The following is a 16,600-nucleotide window of genomic DNA, read 5'->3' on the forward strand; positions in this document are numbered from 1 at the left end:
TTTTAAACCTTAGTAATGTGTTATTTTGCATTGGGTTGTCCAGGTCCACACAGCACTACACAACACAGAAAAGTGAGAACATACCAGGCAAAGTGTCAAAGACAGCAAAGATGCATGTTTTGTAGCTCAACTTCTGGCAGATCCACATCAACAACATCCACCATCATATTGTTAACCACACTAGTGAGTTTAGTCACATTCTTTGAGCAACAGAGTTGTGATTTGATGTTATATCAGTAAAACTGAATTAAACTGACAGCTCTGAAGTTCACTTTCTTTGAGCTCTGAGCTTTAGTTTCTACCAAAGTCAATAAAAAGTGTCCAGGAACAGACACACATCTTTAACCATTCCATAACCATCCAACTGTAACCTTATATTCCTTTTGAGATCATTTCTCAACATGCTCGTGGTGGAATTTTCCAATCCCAAAAACTGCTGAACAGTGCATCAGACACAGCACCAGCTTTTAGTCACAACTGACCTTGGTTTGTTCAGTGAAGAAATGCATGGGAATTGTTATCAGGATGAGGGCTGCTGATGTGTCTGTGGACTCTCACAAACTGACACTGACTGCTCTAAAAAGGTCCAACGCAGGCAAGGTCTGCACAGAGAAGAGAGCTTCATCCACAAGGAAACAACAGCCGTGACTTGAGCCGATGTTCATACCTTACTCTGACACAACAATCCAGTGACAACTGAGAGGCTTCCTCAGCCTTAAATAGCCCATCTTGATGAGGAACAGGTGAGTAATCAGTAATGAGTAATCTGCTTCAGGTGAGTACTTGACAAATGGGTGGAGCAACCAGGAGCGACCACCTCTGCCTCTATGAGAGAGAGATAAAGGAACAGAGAGAAAAGAGAGAGCCAATTGTGTTAACAAGCAACTGAAAGGCTGCTTGTTAACACACTTTACCAGTGAAGTAGCTGCTGTGTGTGTTTCCTCATACTCCCAGTGAGAAAACTACTTCCTGCTTCTTTAAAAAGTGTGTCCCAAACCAAAAACACTGTTTTGAAAAACACTCAGATCAGATGCTGAATATGCAAAAGCTTGAGTTGGCAGATATGAAGACTTATAGACTATTGATTCAAAGAAGACTGTTATTTATGCAACTAGCTGCCTGAACAAAAACCTTTAAAATATGTACTTGAAAAGTTTGTTGCAGATGTAAAGGACAAATTAAATCAAATATAATAATAAACAGTCCAAAAATGAATGCTCTATGATAAGGCTTAAGTAAACAAATTGCTTGAAACTGTTACTTTCCAGTGCAGCAGGGTGCTGCGTGGTCGAGCGCAAGACCGTCCAAATAAACAGCAATGAAATACACTCGGGCACTCATTCACAGCAATATACTGTATATTTAGCAACATGGTGACAAACCACTGCTTTAGTCTGATCTGCCTGGGCTACAAGCAGTAGACTGCGTGGTGTAACTCGGGATATAGTACAGTACAAAGAGATGCATGTGTGATGTATCATCCACATACTGTATGTCAGTCAAACATGACTCACTTTGATGCATTCAGTATTATAGAAGAAGCCCTTTGAAAGAAGAGTCTGCTTTACAGAATCTGGTCCAGTGGTCTGTAAATGAGTCTGTTATTCCATCCACAGATTTATTCACATTTAAAGACACGTCAGCCAGATCTCCATGTACTGGAACTTTCTTCTTGGAGCTTCTTTGTAAAGCAGTGCATTACTTATAGAAAAAATGATTTAGCAGCAAAGAGATAAAAACAGCACTTAAGAGATGTAAAATTACCACAAAAAACAGCAAACCTAAAAAAAATGAAAAAAGGGCGAGAGAGAGATGGATGAAAAGAAATCAAAGCAAAGAGAGTAAAACTGATGCGGGGTGAAAATGGCAACAGAATGAGAAGAGCACCACAATAGACGATGACAATAAGACACCAAACAGGCAAAGAGACTTAACACTGTCATTTCAAAGAGACACAAAATCACCAAAGACAGACACAAAAATGCTATAAAGACACCTCAATACTAAAATCTACTTCAAAGCAAAACACAACTACAGAGGGAGCCAAAATGGCCACTGAAAAAATACACACACAAATGAGACACAGAACTACTTTGAAAATGACAAAAACTACTACAAAGACCAAAGCTGCCTTAAAATATACACACACACACAGACACACACACAGACAGACACACAAACACAGAGAGATCAGAGTGATCAGATATCAGTGATACACTAACTTGCCATCTCTGCATCATATACAGAAGCTTGACTGCTATAGAATAGAATAGAATAGCTTCATTGTCATTATACAGGATGTACAATGAGAGCTGTTGGTGCTTTTTCATCACTTTAAATCGGTATTTACTGTCATTATCTCTATATCATGTATTAAAGTATTTTAGTCACACACACACTGAATTAATGAACACTGAATGCTTTAATGTTACTGGGGTAAAGGTAAGGTGTGTTATATCTATTTACTCATATATGATTAAGGCCTTGGTGGAATGCAAGAACATCTCTGTTTCACGTGACCTTTGTCAGGGGGGTCAAAGGCAAGTGGGCAGTTACCATCTTTGAGACATAAATGTCAGCCATTCTGTCTCACACACACTTTTGTTTGCTTTTCTCTTTCCTGTCTTCTCTTTCTTCTTTTCCTTTTTTCTGCATCCTTTTCTGTCTCTGTGTTTCTGTGTGTGTGTGTGTGTGTGTGTGTGTGTGTGTGTGTGTGTGTGTGTGTGTGTGTGTGTGTGTGTGTGTGTGTGTGTGTGTGTGTGTGTGTCCCAGCTGTTTCTTTCAGAAACAAACATTAAAACTATGTTACTGTCTGTGCTTGGGTCATTGTCTGTGTTGTGTGTAACTAAAATGTCTAATAAACAGCCTGCATTGGAACCTGCTCATCCCAGTGATTTTTTGGAAACTTGGATTTAACTGGGTTTGAATTTTCAACCACAAGGAACATGAGGACCCCTAAAAATATCACCAACTGTCACTGTTGTATACGATGCACAGCAGTCAAGCTGCTGTATGGGATGCAGAACAGTCAAACTGCTGTATAGTAAGCACAGCAGGCAAGCTGCTGTATAAAATGCACAGTAGTCAACTTTCTCTACTGAATGCAGAGCAGATAAGATTCTGTGTAGGATGCAGAGCAGTTAAGCTGCTGTACAGTAAGCAGAGTAGTCAAGCTGTTGTATTGGACCCAGAGCAGTAAAGCTGCTGTGTAGGAAGTAAATAATTCAATCATTTCTAAGGTACCTCATTATCCAAATAAATTTTAAGATAAAAAAAATGAAAATACTGGGATTTGTCTGCTGTTTATAGTGGTATTAAGGATGTCTTGCTACCTGGTTTTTGTAGAAATGTGAATCTTTTAATCATTTTAGGAACACAAAGACTCCAAGAAGCGCACACAGATTTGAGCTATTCATTTAATTAAACATTCATTTACATTAACATATGGATATAATCAAGTATAAGTTAAAAACAACAACAAATGTGCAAACAATAGAGAATATTCACAACTTTAACACAGAAAAATGTTTTGCTTCATTTTTACTCTTCTTTGATTACAAGTTGTTAAATAAGTGAAAAAAAAATAGTTTGTCATCACATAGCAGTGACTTTCTCCTCTTTCTGGTTATCCATGCTTGTATATGGAACACCTGAATGAGAAAACATGGGAAAGATATCAGAGCCTCAGACAACGTAAAAAATATTTTGCACACTAGCTGTCATGCAAAGATGTTTACAAGTGCTCAACACATAAGGAGAATTTTAAACTTTGTCCACCTGGATGCAAATGACACTACCTGGATTTTTGGGAAGTATTTAGTAATACTTTAGTAATACTAATGCAAAGGCAATTAAAACTGAGGTATTTGCAGCTATATTGTTGCTACACTGCATTAGTACACTGAAGTCTGTGGGCATTTGTTTATGCACAGCTCTCTTCAGGTCCTGCTACAGCATTTCTGTGGACTTTCAAGTCTTTCAAGGTGCCCAGGTCCATGAAAGAGCCCAAATCATCACCCCCTTCACAACCATGCTTGACAGTTGGTAAGAGGTGTTGCTATATGCTATGTTTAGTTTTTGCCAAAGGTGGTGCTATGCATTATGTCAGATATTTGAAATTTGATATCATCTGTCCAAACATTATTGTTCAAGAAGTGGTGGTTTGTTCAGCTTTGCAAGCTGTGCTGCCATGTTCTGTTTTTTTAGAGATAAGAAGCTTTATCCCAGCAACCCTTCAGAACCAGTCGTATTTATTGTCTCTCTCTAATTGCACTATCATGACCTTTAACATTTAACATGCCATCTGATGCGTATAGAGTCTGATGTAGCATTGTATGGTCTGATCTTGAGCTAAATTTGCTGGGATGTCAACTCCTGGAAGATTTTGGCACTATTATAAGATACACCTGAATGCTCCAACCCAGCCAACTACCCAAACTTCTGCTTTTATAGAGGCACACTTGCTCAAGATCAGTTAATCAAGTGCATTTGATTAGCAGCAGCTGGCTCTTGCTTACCCTCTTAATTCCTATGAAAGCATAAGGACGTACTTAATCCTCAGTCCTTTGAAGAACATTCTCTTTCACATGACCGAGCTGAGCATATTTAAACTATAGTATTGAAATGTACTGAAAATTTGATTACACATAACTGATTACAAATTACAGATAAACAGGTAGCATGCATGCTATTTACTTTAAAATAAAAAAGCCAGTTTAAATTTCTTTTCTGATCCTTACTCTTTGATTTCATGCTGAGATTTTTGTCCTTATTCTTCTTTTTCCTGAGAAGAGAAATACTGAGTTTAGAGATGTCATCGTGTACATGTATAAAGTTATTATATTTCAAGTTTTATAAGTGTATTTATAGCACTCTCTAGCACCTCTAGTGGGTCAAAATACACCCATTGCACTGTATTAATTATTGAGTAGACACTGACTCCAGTGACCCCATATACAGTCCCAACCTTGAGTGGACAATAGACACTGTCTGCACACCCGTCCGTCTGTATGCCCACAGTGGGTGATCATAAAATGCACCCTGGATATGCATGCACTCTGTGTTTAATAAAGTCAACAGCAGTCAGGTCAGGAATTTGTTAACACGACTCACTTGGTTTTGTTCCTGCAAAAACACACAATGGTAGTCACAATGATGGTGGTGACAGCAAGTGTGACCAAGACTGCAATTAGGATAATCCACTTAGTTTCTGTAAACACACAACAATTATATTAGAGGCACATATGCTATGTGCTCAGTGAAAACACAACAAAAAACAGACCTGACATTTTGCAACAATAATTAACAAAAACAAAATAACATTAAATTTTATGACATAAGTTTATCTTTTGAATGCACTGAATTATTGGAGACCTTGCAGCAGAGAAATGGAAATGGCTGGCATTTATATAAGGCTTTGCTAGTCTCACTGAGCAGATTTGAATCATAAGTGAATATTTTATCAAATGACATTCATATGAGACCTCTTAATGTGCTTTAAACATATCTTCGCATTAAAATGCCACTTTGAATCCTGTTGTGGTTATATCAACCACTACAACCACTACAATTGGTAAAGCCAATATTGGCTGAAACCAGCTTTTGGCTGATCATCCAAGTTAAAATAGTTCAAAATTATAAACAATGGATTATCTTTTGTCTAAACAATGATATTTTTTCTGCTGTTAGTGTCATGTGTTAAAATGTTTCCATGTGATTTTAGTCTCCTCTTCCATCCTTTAAACTCAGTCTAAATATCACACACAGACACAAATAGTATAGAAACAGGAAACATCATAAAAAATGTGAAATGTTTTCAGTTTTCTTGTTGTGTTTTCTAAAATGTTTTTTTGTTGTGTATTGCGCCTCAGACACACCCCAGTTACAGAAGCCTTCCATCAAATGCAAAAACCAACAAACCATTAAAAACTACAAAAAATAAACTGCTGAAAGCTCAGAACTAAAATGAGCCCTTATCGTACTTCCTGTTATTTCCTGGTACTGCTAACCATTTGTCCATATTTGTCCTGGTACAAAGGGCTCCTGCTCTGCTGATGTCTTGCTAAAAGTGTATGCAGCAGATGATGATACTTGAAGGTCAAGTTATAACCATACAAGTGTGACATTTGACTTTAGTTTTATCTTTATTGAAATGTGCAAACTTTAAAGCAAGGTGCTAATGTTTGAGGCCATACCCAGTCCTCCTGAGGGTGGTATTATCTCCATCTCACAGTTTGTGCCTTCAAAGCCTTCTGCACATACACAGGTGTATGTGTTGCTGCCAGAGTCCTGACATGTTCCCTCATTTAAACAGGGGGTACTAAGGCAGGGACTTGCTGCAAAAAGAACAAAAGACACTTTTACTGTTGTTGACAATTTGATTTAGTTCATTTCTTGGTCATCTGTTGCAACCCCAATGCCATAAAAAGGGATGCTGCGTAAGATATTTTATTCCTAACAGAAAAAAAGAAAACATATCAGATGTTTAAACTGAAAAATCATACCATTTTAAGAAAATAATTAGGTCATTTTGAATTTAATGGCAGCAACAAGTTTTAAAAAACTTGTTGCTGCCAAGTTTGGCCCATGTTTACCATGGTGGTAAACATGGGCCATGTTTACCACCATGTAACACCCCCTCTTGTTTTAACAACAGTCCATAAACATCTGGGAACTGAGGAGACCAGTTGCTGGACATGTAGGAGAGGAATGTTCTCCCATTCTCATCTGATGTAAGATTCTAGCTGCTTGAGACTCCCGAATCTTCTTTGTCATATTTTTCATTTGCAGGCACACCAGTTCGGCACCTGGACTGTTCAACTACAAAGCAATGCTATTGTAATAGTCACAGTGTGTAGTTTAGCACTGTCTTTCTGAAATATGAAAGGCCTTCCCTGAAAAATACATTATCTGAATTGGAGCACATGTTGCTTTAAAACCTATATATACACCTTTCAGCATTGGTGGCACCTGTCTAGATATGCAAGCTTCCAATTCCACAATTATTATTCACTTCTTCACTGATTACCTTCTTACAGCACTTGGGCCAACTTGGGTCAACTGATGTGCATACTGCACAAAGGTCGCCAACTTTTTTCACAGTCAGTCACTACAGACCCCCAAACTTCATGTGGCCTTCAGATTAGCTCCAGAACAGTGTGTAGAGAGCTTCATGGAATGAGTTTCCATGGCTGAGCAGCTGCATCCAAGCCTAACCTCACCAAGCACAATGCAAAATGTCAGATGCAGTGGTGTAAAGCACGCCACCAATGGACCGTATAGCAGTGGACACATGTTCTCTAGAGTGACAAATCATGCTTCTCCATTTTTGGAGTGGGTTTGGCAGTTGCCAGGGGAAAGTTTGGTGGAGGGGGGATTATGGTGTGGAGTTATTTTTCAGGATTTGGGCTCCAGTGAAAGGAACTCTTAATGTTTCATTATACCAAGGAATTTTGGTCAATTTCATGCTCCCAGCTTTGTGGGAACAGTTTGAAGAGGCCCTTTCCTGCCTCACTGCACAAAGCAAGGTTCATAAAGACATGGATGAGCATGTTTGATGTGGAAGAACTGCACAGAGTCCTGAACTTAATCTGACAGAACACCTTTGGGATGAATCAGAGCAGAGACTGAAAGCCAAATCTTCTCATCCAGTATCAGTGTCTGACCTTACAAATGCACTTCTCGAAGAATGGTCAAAAATTCCCATAAACACTCTGTTAAACCATGTGGAAAGCCTTCCCAGAAGAGCTGCAGTTGTTATAACAACAAAAAGTGGGCCAACATCATATTAAACCCTATGGATTAAGAATGAGATGTCACTCAAGTTCATATAAGTGTGAAGGCAGATGAGCAAATACTTTTGGCAATATAGTCTACCAAGAACGTCACAAAAAGTAATAATAATAATTAATAAAGTTGCCTTTTGGAGAGCTAATTATAGGCCAATCTCCAACCTTCATTTTATCTAAAAAATTCTTGAAAGAGTAGTTGTAAAACAACTAACTGATCATCTGCAGAGAAATGGTATATTTGAAGAGTTTCATTCAGGTTTAGTGAAAGTTTGCAAATGATCTTCTTATGGCCTCTGACAGTGGAACCCATGATGAAATGAATATTTATTTTTCACTCACCTCTTTTTCACTCTATGTGTTTATGCTCCACTCTGCATTTAATCATTAGTTATTATTAATCTTCCATAGCATGTCTTTTGTCTTATCTCCCTCCTCTTACCCTTAACCGGTCGCGGCCCTTCCCTGAGTCTGGTTCTTTTAGAGGTTTCTTCCTGTTAAAAGGGAGTTTTTCCTTCCCACTGTCACCAATTGCTTGCTCATAGGGGGGAATGTTTTGATTGTTGGGGTTTTTTCTGTATTATTATCAGATGTTTACCTTACAATATAAAGTAAGACGACTGTTATGATTTGGTGCTATATAAATAAAATTGAATTGAACTGAATCAACCAATTCTATCTGCCGGTGGTATTGTACATGCCCTGCAAGGTCCTGTCCTTCTATGATGGTTATTGTTCATGCTCATCTTCTTGATCAGCGATGTACTCATGGATCTTTGTTTCATTCTGGATACTGGTTCTAACATTTACTAATTCTCAGCCTTCTTCCTTCCACTTCCACAGAAACTTTCTTGTCTTGATGTCTGTGGCTTCTAGCTCCTCCTTTGGCCAGCTTATTATGCCAGCAGTGGATTTGTTGACCGGTAGATACACTGCAATCAACAGAAGTTGATTACCTGGACCCTTTTCTTCCTATTCAGCATACTCCTCTGGACTTGCCTTACTCTCTGCAGGTATTTGGTGGTTGTAGCTATCCTAGTGGCCTCTTAATGGTTTCCATTTGTCTGTGGGATTCCAAGATAGTGCAATCCCTGCAGTTCTGACTACCTTCTCTCACTCTGTTGCCATCTGACTACACTTCTCTGGTCCGAAAGACATTCAGTGTCACTACTGTAGATCCTAGTGGTGTGGATCAGTGAATTAATGTCTCGTTCACACCTGGCATACAGGTTGATATCATCCATGTAGAGGAGGTGGCTGATGTTTGCTCCATTCCACAGTCAGTATCCATAGCCAGTCTTGTTGGATCATTAACTGGCTGATGGGGTTCAGGCCTATGCAGATCAACAGTGGGGACAGAGCATTCGTAAATCCCGTAACTTGATGGTTACTTGTGCAATTGCCTTGAAGGGGTGATTTTGTACAGTCCTAGGCATTCCAGGATCCATATATGAGGCATTGAGTCATAGGCTTTCTTGTAATCCATCCTGGTGGTGCACAGGTTGGTCAGTCCAGTCTTACAGTCTTGAGTCTATCTACCAGTAGATAGTGTTTTGCTCCTCTGGTGTTACTGCCAATTCTTTTCTGGGCCCCCCTTATATATTGAGCAATGTGCCTGTTCATTTTAGCCGCTATGATGGCTGACAGGAGCTTCCATGCTGTCCCGAGGCAGGTTATTGGCTGGTAGTTGGACAGGACCTGGCAGATCAGGACTGCCCAGTCTTTACTCAGCCATTTTGGGTGGGTCTTATCCATTCGCAGCTGATTCATTTGTGCTGCCAGGAGCACATGGAGTGCTGTTATTTTCTTTAGCAAAGAGGTGTAATTCATGTCAAGGCCTGGTAGTGTTCAACTCTTTATATTTGAGACTCTTCCTTGGATATCTGCCATTATTATAGGTGTGTGTCTGTATATGGCAGGTTTATGACCTACCATGTTATTAATAAAGTACTCTCATACCTTTATAGCAGTCACGTTTGAAGTTGTAGATGGTGCAGACATAATTGTCCGGGCAGGTCTTGGGCTGGCACACAACACCAGTATTGCTACATTCACAAGATTGAGAGCAGTCCTCAGTCACAAACTTCTCTTCCAGCTGTAGAATGGAGAGAAATGAGAACACGTCATCATATGGTCAAATACATACACAGTCAATTCTGTGACTGAAGGCCACTTACAGGGTAGTATCTGTTGAGGAAGGTGCAGCCACACTGTCTATATGGCACACAAATTCCCTCACTCATGACAAAGCCACCGGCACACTGGCACCCTTCCATACAGGAAGTGGTTTCACACTCAGAGGGTGCTGCCAGGTCAGCACAAGAGGAAGGACAAGGTGACATACAGGGGGAGTAAGTGCTGTTGGCAGCACAAGAGAGCACTAGGACAGAAAGAAAGAAGACAGAAACCCTGTGCTATGAAAAATGTTGGATAATTTGCACTCTTTTATTTTATTTACTTAAAATAACACATTGCAGCAAGGTGTACTTCCATGCTGTAGAAATTTCTCAGTTCCAGGTCTCACTTTTCTTTTATACAATATTAACCTTTATAAGTTATTTGTTTAATAAAACCTCATTTGTCATTATCATTATGGGACAATGTACAGATTTTTCAAATGTATCTAAACTATCTAAAATGAATCTAAACTGCATTACCACATAGGAGTCTTCTATAACCAGAACACAAATGAATGGAAGTCAGGGATGGTAAGGACAAGACATTAAAAGCTACATTCTAAAACATACTTTTCTGACTGTTTTGAAATGAAGTTTTAAGTATTCCTAATTGGAGGTAAATTAGACAAAACAAACAACTGGTAATGTGAAGAAACAGATTCTTCACTGTATTTCTTCCTATCTGATATAAATGAAGTACAAAATTTCTTACCACAATCCAGCTCCTGCCTCCAGGATCCTAATGAAACTCCAGCCTCCTGACAAGCTGCAGCATACGCTTCATAGCTGGCACAGCGCAGAGCTGCACTGCCACTCTCAGCACACAGGTCAAACACACAGTCACTAGACAAACATGCATATAATGAGCATAAGCAAAAGTTGCTAACTTACACATATGCATTTCATAAAGATGTAATCATGTGTATCATGTCTTTAATTGTATATGCTCAAGTTAACATTGTGCTGAAATTGTTTCCAGAGGACATTTCACACACACCCTCCATAAAATGCAGACTACTTACTCCTGGTAGTTTTTGGGTGGCAGAGTGGCATGACAGGCAGCAAATGGCCCATTGGAATCAGACAGAGCTCCACACTGAGTCACGCTGTTGTAGTCATTAAGCTCTGACTGAGAGCAGTCTGATACTTCAAATCCTGAATCTGGATCAGTTTCCACCTCTCGCCTAGAGACAGACAAAAGGAAAATGGCACTGTTGTTAAAATTGCTATGTCTAAACCGAAATTTAATTATCACTGAGGTTTCACACTGTAGGATAAGTGTAAAGTTGTAGTAATTATTTTTATTATCAGAACACAAGACAATTTTCTTTGATAATACATCCACTGTGGAGTATAAAATGTCATTTCAATTTTTTTTTCTTAAAAATCTCTAGAATATGTATTCATAGTTGAAGCAGTGTCCCTGGTAATGGTCATACCTGATGGCATGGACAGTAATAGGAAGGTTTGAGATCCTAAGTCCATCACCCTGTCGGTCACTGACCCTCCAACTTTCTCCAAATTCATTCAGATCCCTGACCACTTTTCCGTCTGGCTTCATGTACTCATTACTGGTGATGCCATCATAGTTCCCACATAGTCCTCTGACAGAGTTCTTATAAGTACTGGGAAGTATGATTTCTAATACACAAAAACAGAGAGACAACAGAGGAAAATTAACAGATCCATACAAAAGCCAAAGAAGGGCTTGGACAGAAGTTTCCTCTTCTTTTACCTCCTCGACTGTTGCCATCAAAGCGTACAGTTAGTCCAAAGTCAGTGGTGAGCTGGACATCCCTGGAGTTCATTGTAATGATCAAACCATCAACTGGTGTGAGGGGAGGTGCTACACGCTCCCCATTCACCTAAAGGAGATAAAATACGTGTATTGTGTCATTTTTACTCTAAGAAATGGATAAAATCCTTTACTTCATGAAACAAAAACACAGCTGACCAGGACAGTCTTCTTCTGCAGGAACTTAACATTGACACCGTAAACATCAATGTGCATCTGGTCCAGGAATGATACCCTCTTGTTCCCTCCACGTCTAATGTTCTTTCCCCTCACTACCAGGGGTGTCATGTAGCTTGGCAAGTTGTGGCCCAAAGTAAGTTCATAGGTGTAGGGACCTTGGAAGTGATGTTTGAAACCATCAAATGTTTGGTAGTGAGGATCCCCAGAGATGCTGCACTTATCAAACTCTAGAAAGGGTGATAATGTAAAAGGAATGATCATATTAGTTTATGGTAAAAATAAATAAATAAATAAAAAACAAAAAGACTTGTTGCCACTTTTCCATAAGATTTAAAGTAATTCAAGTGTGCCAGAGTGGTGGACTCACTGATGGGTTTGCAGTACAGGTTTCCGTACTTGTCCAGGGCACACACTGAGTTAGAGTTACAGCTGTGGTCCTCACATGTAATTTCCCCTCCAGGGTTACAGGTACATGACTCACTACATTTATCTGTTAGCCACAAGTCTCCCACCTGCACAGACACACACACACACACACACACACACACACACCAGTGTGACTATATATCATTGGTTACACCTGGACTTAATGAAAAGGTTTTAAATACAGTAATATTGTGATTCAACTTTATGCTCATTCCTAAAGACATGGCTTAAATTATTTGCTTTTTTCCCCCAACTACTAATAATATGACTTATTTTTAAGGAAAATTGAGAGCCTCCACAATATTATGAATACTTTTGAGCCTTGAACTTCAGAGAATAAAGCTACAGTAAATCAACCCCTGCTATAGGGAAACTGTACCAGACTGTTAAGCAGGAACTATACCTATTAGTATAGAACATAGATTTTGTTTTTGTCTTCATAAATATCTGTAACAAACATAGGCGTAGGAACCAGGGGGGGATGGGGGGGATGTGTCCCCCCCAATATTGGAGACAGGCGCATTTCTCCCACCCAAAAATTACACTGCGGAGAAAGATTTTTAACTCGCGTGCTTTTATTTTGAAGGCGCAACATAGTGTCATGCCACAGCGCTGCCCCCGCCCCCCTCTGAACGGCTCCAGAGACAGCAATCAGAAACTTTGAATGAGGTAAAACGGTCTGTCGGGAATGTTACCATGAATATGGCTTGTTTGTCAGTTTACTTTCATACATAGGATAAAGGTTACTTATTGGACAAGAAGTCAATTTGCAATGAATTTCAAATGAGAGGCGGAAAAAACATTTTGGCTCTTCTGCTTAGGACAATGTTTTTAACCTTTTTTTTGGCTAAACGCAGGTCTGTAAAGAGGCACACAACTTGTCTATTAAATGTACGAGGTATCACTTTTATTTATTTCTTTTGGTTATTATTATATTAATTGATATTTATTTTGATTTATTAGATTAGAGTTTCAAACTGAATAAGCATATTTCAATAGCTTTTTTTTTTAACTTAAGGCTGATATTAAAAAGTGAATAATTTGTTCATTACATTATCTGTGAGGATTCTTTCATGTCAGAACGTTGTTTAATTAAAGAACCAGTTCTGTTGCCAGTCAGCCTACATAAGTGCATTTTTGACCATTATTAAATGTTTTCGACCAAAATTAAAAAAAAAAAAAAAAATCAAACTTTGAGCTTCTGTGCCATCCATCCATCCATCCATTCTCTTCCGCTTATCCAGGGCCGGGTCGCGGGGGCAGGAGCCTAAGCAAAGAAGCCCAGGCTTCCCTCTCCCCAGCCACCTCCTCCAGCTCATCCGGAGGGACCCCAAGGCGTTCCCAGGCCAGCCGAGAGATATAATCCCTCCAGCGTGTCCTGGGTCTACCACGGGGCCTCTTCCCGGTGGGCCATGCCCGGAACACCTCACCTAAGAGGCGGACAGGAGGCATCCTAATCAGATGCCCGAGCCACCTCAACTGGCTCCTTTCGATGTGGAGGAGCAGCGGCTCTACTCTGAGCCCCTCCCGGATGGCCGCACTCCTCACCTTATCTCTAAGGGAGAGGCCAGCCACCCTTCGAAGGAAACTCATTTCTGCCGCTTGTATTCGCGATCTTATTCTTTCGGTCACTACCCAAAGCTCGTGACCATAGGTGAGGGTAGGAACGTAGATCGACCGGTAAATCGAGAGCTTCGCTTTTACACTAAGCTCCCTCTTCACCACGACAGACCGGTGCAGCGTCCGCATCACTGCAGAGGCAGCCCCGATCCGCCTGTCGATCTCCCGCTCCCTTCTCCCATCACTCGTGAACAAGACCCCGAGATACTTGAACTCCTCCACATGGGGTAAGAACTCGTTCCTGAGCCGGAGAGAGCACTCCACCTTTTTCCGGCTGAGGACCATGGCCTCAGACTTAGAGGTGCTGATTCTCATACCGGCCGCTTCACACTCGGCTGCAAACCGTTCCACAGTGGAACGGAGCTTCTGTGCGTTAATAAATTATTTTTGTGCTGCTGAAATATTTAGCTTGCTAGTATATGAAGGAGTGTGAAGGCCACATTGAGAAAAAAAATAAATCATATTGAGCATTATGAGAATAAAGTCAAAATCGTCAAAGTCGTCATTTCAAGTCAAATAACGGCCACAGCTGCTATACTCTCTACAAAATGCCTTGGGTAGAAACAACTTGATCAGCTGTGTTATTGTGTCTTGTGGTTCTACATGTCCCCTCTGTACTGTATGAAGGTGCGGCCATCCTTCCATCTAACCATTGCCAGTTTGTGTGGTTTTTCCTTCTGAGCAGATGCAGCTTTCTGCACTTTCTCATTAACGTCCTCATACTTATCGCTACATTGTACTAAAAGAGAAATCATTTCCTTGTTACTAAAACCAATTCTACTCAATCAGAGCACTCAAAGCACTTACACAACACGTTTACATTTACCCATGCACACCCATTCATACAAGCACTTCCATATTAACTAAGCTAAGTGCTTTAATTATTTACCATTCACACACATTCACACTCCGACAGTTGCGTCGGAGAGCGTGGGGTTAAGTATCTTGCCCAAGGATACATTGGCATGTAGCCTGGAGTAGCCAGGAATTGAACCACTGACCTTCTGATCAGTAGGTGACTTACTCTACCTACTGAGCTACAGCCACCCCTATAACAGACGTGTCGTGGCAGTTGTTTGACTTGAAACGACTTTAATCTGCACATTTAGAATTTTTTCTCAAAATTTTGAATTTATTCTGAAAATGCACAACTTTTTTTTTCCCTCAATGTGGCCCTAATACTCCTTTGTACTAGTACCATTGCGGCCAGCTGATAAAGTAAGCCCTACAGCCTGGGATGACATGGTCATTATGCTTCATAAAAGACTCAAGCCATTTTGTTTGGTGGTTTGTCCAAGTATTTACGGATCTGTCAGGTTTCCAATATGTGTCCCCCCCAATAGTAAACTCCTTCCTGCCTTACCACAACATATTTTAAATACAATGATGGATTCTACAGACAGAAGCATGGATGTGCCATGGGCTCCCCAGTGTCTCCCATTGTAGCCAACCTTTACATGGAGGAAGTGGAAAGTAAAGCTCTTGGTTCTTTCAAAGGGAAGGCACCTAGCCACTGGTACAGATATGTAGATGACACCTGGGTCAAAATCAAAACCCAAGAAGTAGAAGCCTTCACTCGTCACATTAACTCAGTGGATAAATACATACGTTTTACCAGGGAGGACACCAGAGATAACAAGTTACCATTCCTGGACTGTGCGGTGCTTATCGAGGAAGATGGAAGCCTCAACATTGAAGTTTACCGGAAGCCCACACACACAGACCAGTATCTCCTCTTTGACTCCCACCACCCTCTGGAACACAAACTTGGGGTGATCAGGACCCTACAACACCGTGCGGAAAGTGTTCCCTCTAAGGCAGAAGGGAAGCATAAGGAACACACACACATTAAGAAAGCCCTCAAAACATGCGGTTACCCCAACTGGGCCTTCATCAAATCAGCTAAGATGCACAGGAATGAAGGCCAAACACAAACTACAGAGAATGGGAAGGACAAGAGGAACAACATTGTCATCCCATATGTGTCAGGCTTGTCAGAGAAACTCAGAAGAATTTTCTCCAAGCATGACATCTCAGTATACTTCAAACCAAGTCACACCCTAAGACAAAAACTGGTTCATCCCAAGGACAAACCCGCCAAACACAAGATCAGCGATGTAGTGTATGCTGTTCAGTGCAGTGAAGAGTGCTCGGACCTCTACATTGGTGAAACCAAACAGCCTCTTCACAAACGAATGGCACAACATAGAAGAGCCACTTCGACAGGACAAGATTCAGCAGTACATCTGCATCTGAAGGAAAAAAGGGCACTCTTTTGAGGATGCCAATGTCCACATTTTGGACAGGGAAAACAGATGGTTTGAAAGAGGAGTGAAAGAAGCCATCTATGTCCACTGTGAACAACCATCATTGAACAGAGGAGGTGGATTACGTCACCAACTTTCCCCCGCTTACAGTGCTGTCCTGAGCTCCCTTCCCAGACGTCTCAACCCCCATTCACACCTTTGTTCCAGTGACCTCAATAGGCCACAGGAAACAATGGAGCGGAGTCCTAAATTGGTTTCAACTGAAACCACTGATTAAATATGACCCACGCCCCCTTCACACCTGGGCACATGTGTTCAAGCACATGATCAATAGAGGGTCATAACCAC

General features: G+C 40.6%; 1 protein-coding gene across 1 annotated transcript in view; it reads right to left on the bottom strand.

Annotated features, from left to right (window-relative positions):
- Positions 1 to 3,594: 3,594 nt before the first annotated feature.
- The window catches only part of LOC115775610 (IgGFc-binding protein-like), a 65,691-nt gene continuing 52,685 nt past the window's right edge, over positions 3,595 to 16,600 (bottom strand). The window contains 10 exon segments of the mRNA XM_030723078.1: positions 3,595 to 3,650; positions 6,195 to 6,335; positions 9,747 to 9,882; positions 9,965 to 10,167; positions 10,677 to 10,807; positions 10,987 to 11,148; positions 11,404 to 11,605; positions 11,700 to 11,829; positions 11,919 to 12,166; positions 12,307 to 12,451. Of these exon segments, the coding sequence (XP_030578938.1) occupies positions 3,595 to 3,650; positions 6,195 to 6,335; positions 9,747 to 9,882; positions 9,965 to 10,167; positions 10,677 to 10,807; positions 10,987 to 11,148; positions 11,404 to 11,605; positions 11,700 to 11,829; positions 11,919 to 12,166; positions 12,307 to 12,451 (1,554 nt within the window).

This window comes from Archocentrus centrarchus, unplaced genomic scaffold (assembly GCF_007364275.1).
Source record: "Archocentrus centrarchus isolate MPI-CPG fArcCen1 unplaced genomic scaffold, fArcCen1 scaffold_24_ctg1, whole genome shotgun sequence".
Taxonomy (NCBI): Eukaryota; Metazoa; Chordata; class Actinopteri; order Cichliformes; family Cichlidae; genus Archocentrus; species Archocentrus centrarchus.